The 11,629-nt window shown below is 54.9% G+C and overlaps 1 protein-coding gene across 1 annotated transcript; it reads left to right on the top strand.

Moving 5' to 3' along the window:
• Positions 1-1,187: 1,187 nt before the first annotated feature.
• Positions 1,188-9,568, top strand: ADAMTSL4 (ADAMTS-like 4). The gene is made up of 17 exons (XM_006902207.1): positions 1,188-1,207; positions 1,366-1,423; positions 2,128-2,483; positions 2,631-3,309; positions 3,654-3,756; positions 5,109-5,245; positions 5,582-5,786; positions 6,025-6,197; positions 6,331-6,442; positions 6,535-6,720; positions 6,912-7,041; positions 7,358-7,562; positions 7,884-8,060; positions 8,404-8,610; positions 8,708-8,887; positions 9,150-9,294; positions 9,432-9,568. The coding sequence occupies exons 1-17, from the start codon at positions 1,188-1,190 to the stop codon at positions 9,566-9,568; spliced, it is 3,210 nt and encodes a 1,069-aa protein (XP_006902269.1).
• Positions 9,569-11,629: the final 2,061 nt, after the last annotated feature.

Below are 11,629 nucleotides of genomic sequence, written 5' to 3'. Positions count from 1 at the left end.
CTGGGGATAGAAAGGGCTCAAAAGAAGAATGGCATGGAGTGGGTGCAGGGAGAGGTGGGAACAGTCAAGCTTGAAAGCCAGGAGGGATCCCCTCTTCCCCAACTGTCAAAGCTAGATTTCAAGAAAAACTTCCCGGCTCTGCAGAATGTTGGTTCCATGACTGGGAACCAAGGGCAGCCCTAGCTACAGCTGCTAAATCCCTCCTTCCTACGTTTTTCTGCTGTTAAAGGTGCACATGAGCTGAACACTCAGTCAATCATTGCAGGACACTGGCATTCAGTCCATTAACTCGATGCCACTGAGTCAGTTCCAACTCACACATGTTAGAGAGAAGTGTTCTGGGGAGGTTTCTTGGCTATAATCTTTATGAAGGTAGATCACCAGGCCTTTCTCCCGCCGTTCTGCTGGGTGGGTCCAGACTGTCCGTTCTTAGGTCTGAGGTCAAGCAGAGACCATCTGTGTCACTCAGGGACCTCTGGCACGCAGAGTAGAGGTTTAATCAGTGCGAAATTGCCTGGTTCTCTCAAGATTAAACCACTTCGCTTATCCCTTGGCTCAGACGTTTTTTTGAGGCCGACAGAGAGAGGTGGCTAACTCTTCTGTAAGGAGCTTAGCTAAGAAGGGGGAAAAAGAGGTGGGAGACAGAGGTAACTGGGGAAGCTCTCCTTTCTGGAAAGCCCAAGGGGCTTATTGAAAGCTCTTCAGGGGGTGTGTCTGGCATTTTCTTACCTGAGCCTCCTTCCTCAACTTTCCAGGTACATCAGGGGGTAGGGGGAAGACATCAGGAGGGGGAGCTAGATGAAAACAATCTTAGAGCCCCCCTGAGTGTCTGGCCTGGAAAGAGCTGAGCTGGGTCTGGGGAGGAGCAGAGAGGTTCTGACAGGGCCAAGAGGGGAGGCTTGAGCCAAGACTGGGTAGGCTGAGGTCAGACCCCCACCCTCTAGCCTCAGCAGATGGACAAAGGCAGCGTGACTCCCTGCTCCCACCCATAGGATCATACAGGGGTGGGGCGCTCTCCCTCACCCCTCCATCCTCACTCTGAGGAGCCTTCGAGGACTCACCGCCCCAGCTCTCTGAAGACTGGAGAAGTACCCACCAGGCTTCCAGGCCCCTCCACGCCCAGATGTCTGAGTAGAGTGGCTCCTCTGGTCCCCTCCTCCTTTGCCCTGGGGGAGCAGGGAGGAGTGATGGAGAAGTGGGCAGGCAGGTAAGAGGGGGGGCTGCCTGAGGCAAGGGGAACTGTGTCCCTGGAAAGGGGGGTGAGGGGCCACAGCATGGGGGCAGGGGAGCAATGAGGAACTTCTGCTTTCTGAGGAACTGGTTAGGATGTGGGTGTCTGACCTCCCTCTCCCGCCTTCGGTGCAGGCCTCGGCTGTGTCTGATGCTGCTTCTGTCCCTCCCTCGGCTCTGCCTGGATCAGGAGGTGAGCAAGGGACAAGAAGCTGCCACTTGCCGGTCTGCTACCTCCCCCTGCCCTCTCACTACCCCCTAGGCCACCATTTCCCTCAGCTCTGCTGAGCCCCAGACCCCTTTCACTCACGTAGTTCTCCTAGGCTTCCCTGACCAACTCCCCAACTCCTTGCAAAGAGCATCAAGATTACTTCGTTCTAGCCCTGCCTTTTATTACTGGGGGCTGCTAACAGCCTTGGGTGTTAGACTAGATATTCTTCATGTTGTTGTGTACCTTCCAGTGGGAAATGATTCATAGCTGATGCTCTAGCAGGTTTTCAGAGGCAACAAATTGCAGGGGAGGAATCTGCCCATCTCAAACCCCATGCTTTCTGGTTGGCAGCACAACTCCTTAACCATTAAGCCACCAGAACTCTTGGATATACTTCATTGTTGTTATGTGTTGTCGAGTGGCCTGCAACTCAAGCAACCCTGTGTACAACAGCCCTAAACCCTGCTCTGTCCTGTGCCAATCTCACTGTCTCCGACACAACCACCCCAATTACCCCAGTTACTGAATCAATCCATTTCATTGAGGGTCTTCCCCTCCTGCGCTGTCTCTCCACCCTCCCAAGCATGACGTCCCTCCAAGGATGTTCCCTTCCTTACAACATGTCCAAAGTATGTCAGACAACTTCATAATTCTCTAAAATAAAATTGATCTTTTTCTCCACATAGGTGTTATCTGGATTCTCACTTCAGACACCCCCAGAGGAAAGCCAGGGCCCTGAGGGTGTCTGGGGGCCTTGGGACCAGTGGGCCTCTTGTTCTCAGCCTTGTGGAGTTGGGGTGCAGCGCAGGAGCCGGCTATGTCAGCTCCCTTCAGCTCAGCTCCACCCAGGCCTGCCTTTCCCACCCCGGCCTCCCAGACATCCAGAAGCCCAGCCTCCTCGAGGTCAGGGTGCCAGACTGCAGGCATCCCGAGAAACCCTCCCCTTGTACCGACCAGAGGCTTGGGGAAGAGGCGGCCCACTTCGAGGTCCTGCTTCTCAGCCAGTGGGAGAGGAGGCCCGGGAGGGGCCAGGGGCTCGCAGGTGAGAAGGGTGGCTCAGAGGGAAGGGATGGAACCTGGTAGGAGAGAAAGAGAGCAAAGTATATGGTTCTTAGAGGGTTATTTTTGCTGGGGAGGTAGGGTCAGAGCTGGCCAGAGCTCGGATCTCATATCTGCAATACCTTCTCAGGTCCCGGGTTCGAGACCCCATCAAACCAGGAATGTTCGGTTATGGGCGAGTGCCGTTTGCTATGCCGTTGCATCGGAACCGCAGGCACCCCCAGAGGTCACCTAGATCTGAGCTCCCCCAGGTGTCTTCTAGAGAAGGATCCGTTCCAAACCTGACTTCAGGAACAAAACCATCACCCCCAAACCAGGACCCTCAAACTCCATCCACAGCTATAGAACTGCCTGCCCATACGCAGCCCACAACAGCAGAACCCCCAAGTCCCACAACTTCTCAGTCAGAGGTGCCCTCCAGAGGCAGAACTGTCCCCACAGGGCCCCAACCCAGAGACCAGGCCTCCAGTCCCGAGCCGCCCTTGCCCATGCCCTCCCCAGAAGGAAGTATGTTCTTTCCTGTGTCCTCTCAGCCAAGAATGCCACATTCCCAGAGACAGGCCAGTCCTCAGGTAACAGGGGGGCGCCCTCCGTTAGCTGTTATCCCTCGGGGCCGGGTCCAGCAGAGCCGGGAGCACAGGGGACCTGCGGGGAGTCCTCACAGGTCCTTTACTGGGGCCTCCCCACCTCGGCCAGATGGCTGGCTGCCTCGCCCCCACTCCAGTTCCTTCTGGAGCCTCTACTCTCCCAGCAGCCCTGTTCCCAGATGCTCTGGAGAGAATGAGCAGTTGAGAGCCTGCATCCAGGAGGTGAGTTCTTCCCTGGACCTCCTCACCACAAACCCTGACTCTGAGGTCCTTAGTACTTCCCCCCCCCCCTTCTTTCTTTCTTATTGTATACCATCGAATCAGATCCTGCTGGCACTGGAGGAGACTGCCTCTCCTTCTCCAGTGGAGCATCTTGTGGATTCGAACCACGACCCTGGGTCCTTAAGTTCCCTACTCAGAGACCAGGAGAGAAGGTGCTGGGTCTCAGCATAGGGGCTTCAGAGCGCTACCACAAACCTGACCTTTCCCTTCCTCCCCAAATCCAGCCCAGACCCTCACCCCATTTTCCTCCCCAGCTCTGACTCCTCTGTACTCCCCTGCCTCAGCCCTGCCCCCCTGAGCAGCCAGATCCCAGGGCCCTGCAGTGCGCAGCCTTTGACTCCCAGGAATTCATGGGCCAGCTGTACCAGTGGGAGCCATTCACTGAAGGTGAGATTTCTCCACTTCCTCCAACCCAGGAGCGTCTCAGGATTGCAGGGTGAGGCGAAGAGGGAGATTTCTACCCTCTCCTGACACTGAGAGATTTTCTGTCCCCTTGTTTTTTCTTGCATGCCCTCTGTTTCACCTCTGTGTCATACTGTGTGTCTTACTGCTCAGAACTAGGGTAAGAACAGGCCAGGAAAGGGGAGGGAGGTCGAACAGAGGCCTGACTGTTAGATGGTGGGTCAGCAGAGGTTATGGTTGAGGGAGGGATGTGTCCAGAGGCAGCCATCCTTTGAGGGTGGATGTGGCCCAGGAGGGCCCTGGAAGAAATTCTGTCCAGTAGTGACAACAGGGTAGACGTGTGTCATGAATCTTCAGGGAACTCCTATCAGTTGCTCCTAAGTCATAGTAAGTACCCCACTGCCTGACATTAAGATAAGCAAAACCTCATTGCCCTCAAGTTGGAACTGACGCGCAGCTGACCTTTCACTGGGTTTCTGAGGCTATAAATCCCGTGAGAGGCAATTGCTTATCTTTCTCCTATGGGGCTGCTGGTGGATTTGAACTGGCAGAAGTGCCCCCTTTGGGTTATAGTCGTATAACTTCTAAGAGGTCTACATAGTCTGTTTTGGACTGGCATAGTCTGTAGGGAGCTGGCACTGCTAACCCCAAAGCAGCTTGAATCCACAGCTTTGAATCCACCAGCGGCTATTTTGGCTGGGGGTGGTGGTAGGGGTGGGAACATGCAGTCTCTTCTCGAGTAGTTAGTTGACAGCTTCCACAACCTGGCTGGAGAGTCATCTATGAGTCTGTCATGAGACTCCACAATAATGATTTTTTTAAAAAAATTCCTATTTTCACGTGTGTATGTGTGTGTGTGTGTGTGTGTGTGTGTGTGCGCGCGTGCGCACGCGCACGCCATCAAATAGGATCTGACTTGTGCAGGAGGATATTTTCCCTACTTATCCAGCAGAGCATCTGGTGGATTCGAACCGCTTACCTCTGGGATTGCAGTGTAGCTTCTTGCCACTAGGTCACCAGAGCTCCCTAAACAACAGTGAATTCTTTATGTCAAGATAAACCCTCATGAACCCTGAACTCATATGACTGACCTTTCTGAGTTTGTAACCCCTTTGCTAGTCTCTGTGACCTGAACTAGCATGACTCAACTCTTGTGTGACCTTCCAGCCAACATTTTAGCATGCAAGACTGTCACATTTCCTTAGTCACAGTGACCTAATCAACTTCAGGATGCTCCTAAATGAATTTCATTCAGTAAAGTGACAGGCACACTAGAATTTTTCCAATTTGGGTTTTGAGGACCCCAGCTAATCACCCTTTTACCCTGTCTCTCCTAGTTCAGGGCTCCCAACGCTGTGAACTGAACTGCCGCCCCCGTGGCTTCCGCTTCTATGTCCGTCACACGGAGAAAGTCCAGGATGGGACCCTGTGTCTACCCGGAGCTCTAGACATCTGTGTGGCTGGACGCTGTCTGGTGAGGATCTGGTGCACACACAGTCTTGCTTTCTTTCTCATTCATTCATCATTACAACAACAAAACACCAAACAGATTCCCAGGGGGGTGGGGAGCTTCCCACCTGTCCAGCCGGGCTGAGCAGAGCCTGAGATGAATGTGGGAAAGCTCCTTCTCTGGACACAGAAGCCAGCCTGAGGTGAGCTGGGGATAGTGGGACCGGCGGGGAAACGTGCTCTCACTTGTAATGTGAAGAACATGACAAGAGATGAGCTGCAGAATCCTGGGTGGGCCATGGTGGAGTGAAAGGTGGCGGCTGTTTCTCTGGAGGGCTCATCCCACCTCACTCTCCTCCAGAGCCCAGGCTGTGATGGGATCCTCGGCTCTGGCAGGCGTCCTGATGGCTGCGGTGTGTGTGGGGGTGACGAGTCCACCTGTCACTTTGTTACGGGGAACCTTACGGACCGGGGAGGTCTCCTGGGCTATCAGAAGATTCTCTCGATACCTGCTGGAGCCTCCAAACTCCACATTGCCCAGCTCCGACCCAGTGCCAACTACCTTGGTAAGAACCCCACCTTCTCCAGGTCATGTCCCATTCCATTCTGGTCTCTTGGTCTGTCCCTCAGTCCTCCCACTCAGTACAACAAATAAGCCAAACAGGTAGAAGTGAAGGGCCTCCTTCTCTTGTGGAGGTAGAAGGCTGAGAGGTCTTGGACTTGGTGTGGAATCTGCCCATTTAGGTTGAGGAAGCAATGGGGGACAGTAGGAATAATCTCCTGTTTCTTATCTCCCGCCTCCAGCACTTCGGGGCCCTGGGGGCCGGTCCATCATCAATGGGAACTGGGCTGTGGATCCCCCAGGGTCCTACCCAGCTGGTGGGACCATCTTCCGGTATAGCCGTCCTCCTCGGGAAGAGGGCACAGGGGAGAGTCTGTCAGCAGAAGGCCCCACAACCCAGCCTGTGGATGTCTATGTGAGCTGGGGGTCTCGGCAGGGAGGCTGTTCCCTCTAAGAGCAAAGCTGGGGGACTCAAGCCCATATGCTCCTGTACTACCCCTTAAACCTTCATTACTCCCAAATTCCACTATTCACCCCCCCCCCACCAGATGATCTTTCAGGAGGAAAACCCAGGGGTTTTTTATCAGTATGTCATCTCTTCACCTCCTCCAAACTTGGAGAGTCCTACCCCAGAGACTCCTGCCCCCCAGCTTCAGCCTGGTAAGGACCTGATGCCTACATTTAGAGGAGAGCTGAGAGGGGTTTCCAAGCAGAAGGAGACATCCCATTTGCTCACTTGACATCTTGCACAGAAATCCTGAGAGGGGAACCCCAGCCTGTTCCAGTGTCCCGCCCGGCCCGGACCCCAGGCACCCTCCAGCGTCAGGTGCGGATTCCCCAGGTGCCTGCTCCGCCTCCGCCCAGGACCCCCCTGTGGTCTCCTGTGGGATACTGGAAGCGAGTGGGACACTCTGAGTGCTCAGCGTCCTGTGGAAAAGGTGTGAGTTCCTTATGGCCTGTATTCCTGCTCCCTCAGCCTCTTTATCCCACAACCTGCGTCTTGGCTCCAGATGGCATCTACCTGCCCACGTCTTAACATTGTGCCAAACCCAAACTCCAAGGCCTGGGACACATGACACTGGGCCCAAGCCATGCCCCAGCCTGCTGACTTCCCTCTCACCCCCTTCAGGTGTCTGGCGCCCCATTTTCCTCTGCATTTCTCGAGAGTCGGGAGAGGAGCTGGAGGAGCACAACTGTGCTGTGGGCACTAGACCACCAGCTTCCCCAGAGCCCTGCCACGGCCCCCCCTGCCCCCCCTAGTGAGTATGACCACAGGAAAGGGTTAAAGTACCAGAAACACAATAATTGCCCCTGGGGCAAACACACCCTCACCATCCTCACAGGATCTCACCTGGACTCTGCCCTTCACACCAAATACACAAAGGCAGTGTCAGATTAGAAAGGCTGACTCTGTAAATAGGGGGAACCTGGCAGCCTGAGCCCTCACCAGGGGCCCTAAACTCCAAATGCTAAACATGCCTACTCTCTTCTCAGGGGTTCCTGTCTCCTTGTGTATCCCCCCATGCTCAGTCTGTGCCCTTTGTGCCTCTGCCCCTGCTCTGTCTATGCCCACAGCTGGGAGGCTGGTGAGTGGACGTCCTGCAGCCGCTCCTGTGGCCCCGGCACCCAGCATCGCCAGCTGCGCTGCCGGCAGGAGTTTGGTGGGGGAGGCTCCTCTGTGCCCCCGGAACGCTGTGGACATCTGCCCAGGCCCAATATCACCCAGCACTGCCAGCTCCGGCTCTGTGGCCACTGGGAGGTTCGGTCCCCCTGGAGCCAGGTGAGAGGGACTGGGCAAGGCTCCCAGAGGCTAGGAGGGCTGTGGAGCCGGGTCAGGGGTGGGGACATGCCAATGAAGTCAAGCAGGGTGTTTACAACCTGAGTTTTAATCAGCAGAGGGTTCTTACAAATTGGGTCTCATATGGAACCCCAGTGTCTAAGTAAGATAAGAGACTAGCTCAAGGGGTGGGGGCCCAGGACCCGGAGCTCAAGCTTCCTCAATCCACAAAGCCCAGTGACGGCAGAGCTCTGGACTAAAGGTGATCCGGGCTCAAAGGCAATGCTGGAGGCTGGTGGGAAATTCAGCTCCTCCTCCCCTCAGTGCTCTGTGCGGTGCGGGCGGGGCCAGCGGAGCCGGCAGGTGCGCTGCGTTGGAAAAAACGGTGATGAAGTGAGCGAGCGGGAGTGCATGTCCGGCCCCCCTCGGCCCCCCAGCAGAGAGGCTTGCGACATGGGGCCCTGCACCACGGCCTGGTTCCACAGCGACTGGAGCTCCAAGGTGGGCCTCATACCCCTATCTCAGGTCCCTGGTGCACCTGGGACACTCTCGCAGACCCTGACCATCACAGAACAATAAACATCTGTTGAGCAAGCACCTATTAAGTGCTGGGCACCGCTGGCACCGGGACCTTGGAGATAAGTAAGGAAAACATACACTGAGGTCCTGGTCTTTGAACCCTCTGCAAAGGTTTCTCTTTCCTGCCTGGAAAGGGGCACTTTCAATCCAAAATCCCAGGAGCTTTTCCTAAATTGCAGGATCAGGACACGGGATATTTCCAGTCGCCCTCCCCCACCAGTCGCCATCAACCTCCCATCCCACAGTCCTCTCTGCTTGTTGACAGTGCTCAGCTGAGTGTGGGACAGGAATCCAGAGACGTTCTGTGGTCTGCCTTGGAAGTGGGGAAGCCCACGGGGCTGGCCAGGCGGACTCTGGGGCTAGAACCAGCGAGCAGAGCTGCCCAGCAGGAAGCCGCCCTCCTGACATGCGTGCCTGTAGCTTAGGGCCCTGCGAGGTGACGTGGTGCTGGTACACTGGGCCCTGGGGTGAGGTGAGTGGGGCGATGGCAGTGGGGCAAGTTGGGGGGGTGCCAGTCACAGTGGAGAATTTGTCTCCATCCTCCTATGTCCCTTTGCCTCCCCATCAAGTGTTCCTCAGAATGTGGCTCAGGCACACAGCGAAGAGACATCATCTGTGTGTCCAAACTGGGGACAGAGTTCAATGTGACTTCGCCCAGCAACTGTTCCCACCTGCCAAGGCCTCCTGCCCTGCAGCCCTGTCAGGGCCAAGGCTGCCAGGACCGCTGGTTTTCAACACCCTGGACTCCGGTGAGTGCCCGACTCCCTTGCCTGTTCAGCCTGGCATTCCTGGGAAAGCGGAGTTCCTACTGCATCGTTTCAGGTCTGTGTCCACCTATGCCTTAACACTGTCCTGAGTCTTGTGTACTTGGAGGACAGGTGGGCCCTCTGCATTTGAGATCTCATAATGACCCACCTCCCATGCCCCCTTCGGAGAGGGAGATTGAGGCCTGGGGTTGGAGAGGCACCTGGGGCACAGCAAGGTCTGACATGACAGCTGTTTTCCCTGCAGTGTTCTCGCTCCTGCCAGGGGGGCATGCAGACGAGGGAGGTCCAATGCCTGACCGCCAACCAGACTCTCAGCACCCGATGCCCTCCTCACCTGCGGCCGTCCAGGAAACGACCCTGTAACACCCAGCCCTGCAGCCAGCGCCCTGGTAACAATATCCATCCCTATCCCCGCAGAGTGGAGTTTGATGATGTGGGTGGGGAGGGGGAAAGGATCAGTGTGAGTGGACAGCTCACCTCCAGGTTTAGTAACCCTCCTGTGTCCACCGGCTTCCTCTTTCCTCAGATGATCAATGTAAAGACAGCTCTCCACATTGCCCCCTGGTGGTGCAGGCCCGGCTCTGCGTCTACCCCTACTACACGGCCACCTGTTGCCGCTCTTGTGCCCACGTGCTGGAGCGGTCCCCGCCGGAACCTGCCTGAAAGGGCCAGAGGTCCCTTCATGGTCTTCTCATGCCAGCAGCGGTCACTCACCCAACAGTCCACTTTGTACCCCGTGGCTCTTCAGCTGCCCCAGTCTCAACAGGGATGTGTGTCCCCCAGGGTAGTTGAGGGTGGAGAGATGCCTGATAAGGACTTCAAGATGTTTGCGGAATCTGTGTGTTGGTGTAATGCTGTGTGTGCACATATGCCTCCAAGTGTGTATCTGGGTCCGCGTGGATGTGTGTGCTCATACATGTGCGTAACTAATCCCGCAGGAGTGACAGACGGAGCGGGAACGGGGGAGGGGCGATGTCTGTCCCCCTTGAGGCTTTCCTAGGCTGAAAGGAAATCAGGTTTGCAGCTTGCTAACCTGAGCTACATAGAGTGTGCTCTGCCCATCAGTCCCAGCTTTTCCCCCTAATCCTTATTTCTCATACCTTAGGACTCACATCTTCTAAATCACCCTTTTTGCCTTCTAACCCCTTCTTCCCTTACTTAGCCTGTCTATCCCAACTTCTCATAATAGGCTACAGAGAAAGGTTTACCAAAGGTCCCTGCGTGACAGTTTGTGCCTGACTCATAACCTAAAGGTTGGCAGTTCAAATCCAGGCAGCAGCACTCCAGAAGGAAGGCCTGGTGAGCTCTTTCCATGAAGATTACAGGCAAGAAAATGCTATGCAGCAGTCGTACTCTGTAATACATGGATCACTATGACATAGAATTGACTTGAAGCCAAGGTCATTTTTGGGGTTTGGGGAGGTTTTTTGGCAAAGGAGCCGGCCACTGCCAGTCCCACTTTACCCTTGGAAGAGAGACTACCCTCTTCTCTCCGCACCCCCAGATAGGGACCAGCTGGACAGAGTGGACAAAAAAAATGTTACAATAATACACTCTGGTCCCTACCCCAACTCCCTGCCTTCTAAAATGGTTCCCACCCAGAACTAATTTATTCTTTATTAAAGATGATTATGACAAATAAGAAACAGGCTCTTCCTTGTCCTCATGAGAACCCAGCCTCATACAAACCACCAAAGCAGGGTGAACTCAAAGTGAAAAGGAAATAACATTTAGGGCCCAGGAGAGTTTAGGATGAAAAGAGCTATTGGATTGAGTCCAGATCACCTTAGGTCAAGATGCTTGTCGGACAGACCCTAGTATCTGCAAGTTAGTCACTGACCACTAGAGGTCACTGCTTCTCCCAGTGTAGCTAGGATTCTAATACGGAGTTTGGGCCCAGAGCTCAGAGGTTAAAAAGTGCAGGGCAGAGGTGAGCTACCTGATAGACAGAATTTTTCTGTACACTTTTTGGAAGGTAGTACTCCTTTATCGGGTTCTGGGCTAAGGGCCACTGTCTTTTCAGGAGTTTTTCCCTGTCATTGACTGTTTTCACTATCCTTTCTGCTATTATTTACACACACACACACACACACACACACACATACATCCCCACCCCCATCCCATCCCTTTCCTCAGTGAAAACGGCTGGAGGAGGAGGATGGTTTAACTCAAGGGGACTTGGCCGCTGGAGGGAGGAGCCTAGGCCGTACTGGATGTCCTGCCAAATACGCATTCCTCAGAGATGGCTCACCAGGCGCCTCCCTCCACCCAGCCCTCACCCCTTTCTTCTCTGTAGGTAAATAAATTGCTAGAGGTGGAGTGAGAGGAGCATTCCTTACCCTGACCTCTGCAGTTCCAAGTCTCAGATGCTACTTTCGGAGTCCTTGTGCCAAGAAAGGACAGGGGGTGCGAGGAGCATTCCTTACCCTGACCTCTGCAGTTCCAAGTCTCAGATGCTACTTTTGGAGTCCTTGTGCCAAGAGAGGACAGGAGGTGCTACAGAGTCAGACTCCTACCTCCACTGCAAAAGCCCCTCCCCATTCCCTGCACCTCCCCGGGTCCACCTGAGTAAGACCATTAATAAAGGGCCTGTAGATTTCTCGGTGACCATTTCCTGAGCACACCTAACCTCTGTACTGGACACAGGCTCTGCCTGAGACAGGACTTCCCCGCTCTGGGGACCCTCACTACTCATACTCGTGGTTGCCTTGGAACTCGGCCTCT

The sequence above is a fragment of the Elephantulus edwardii genome, unplaced genomic scaffold, assembly GCF_000299155.1.
Source record: "Elephantulus edwardii isolate Elephantulus edwardi_28Jun2011 unplaced genomic scaffold, EleEdw1.0 scaffold00384, whole genome shotgun sequence".
In the NCBI taxonomy this organism is placed as follows: domain Eukaryota; kingdom Metazoa; phylum Chordata; class Mammalia; order Macroscelidea; family Macroscelididae; genus Elephantulus; species Elephantulus edwardii.
This window is presented reverse-complemented; position numbering and strand designations above follow the sequence as displayed.

What these genes read in the sequence shown, in the direction of transcription:
- ADAMTSL4 (XM_006902207.1), top strand. Translation starts at nt 1,188, where the DNA reads ATGGAGAAGTGGGCAGGCAG. An exon ending in TGAGAGCCTGCATCCAGGAG is followed by an intron (nt 3,310 to 3,653) that starts GTGAGTTCTTCC and finishes CCCCTGCCTCAG; the next exon opens with CCCTGCCCCCCTGAGCAGCC. An exon ending in ACACTGGGCCCTGGGGTGAG is followed by an intron (nt 8,611 to 8,707) that starts GTGAGTGGGGCG and finishes CTCCCCATCAAG; the next exon opens with TGTTCCTCAGAATGTGGCTC.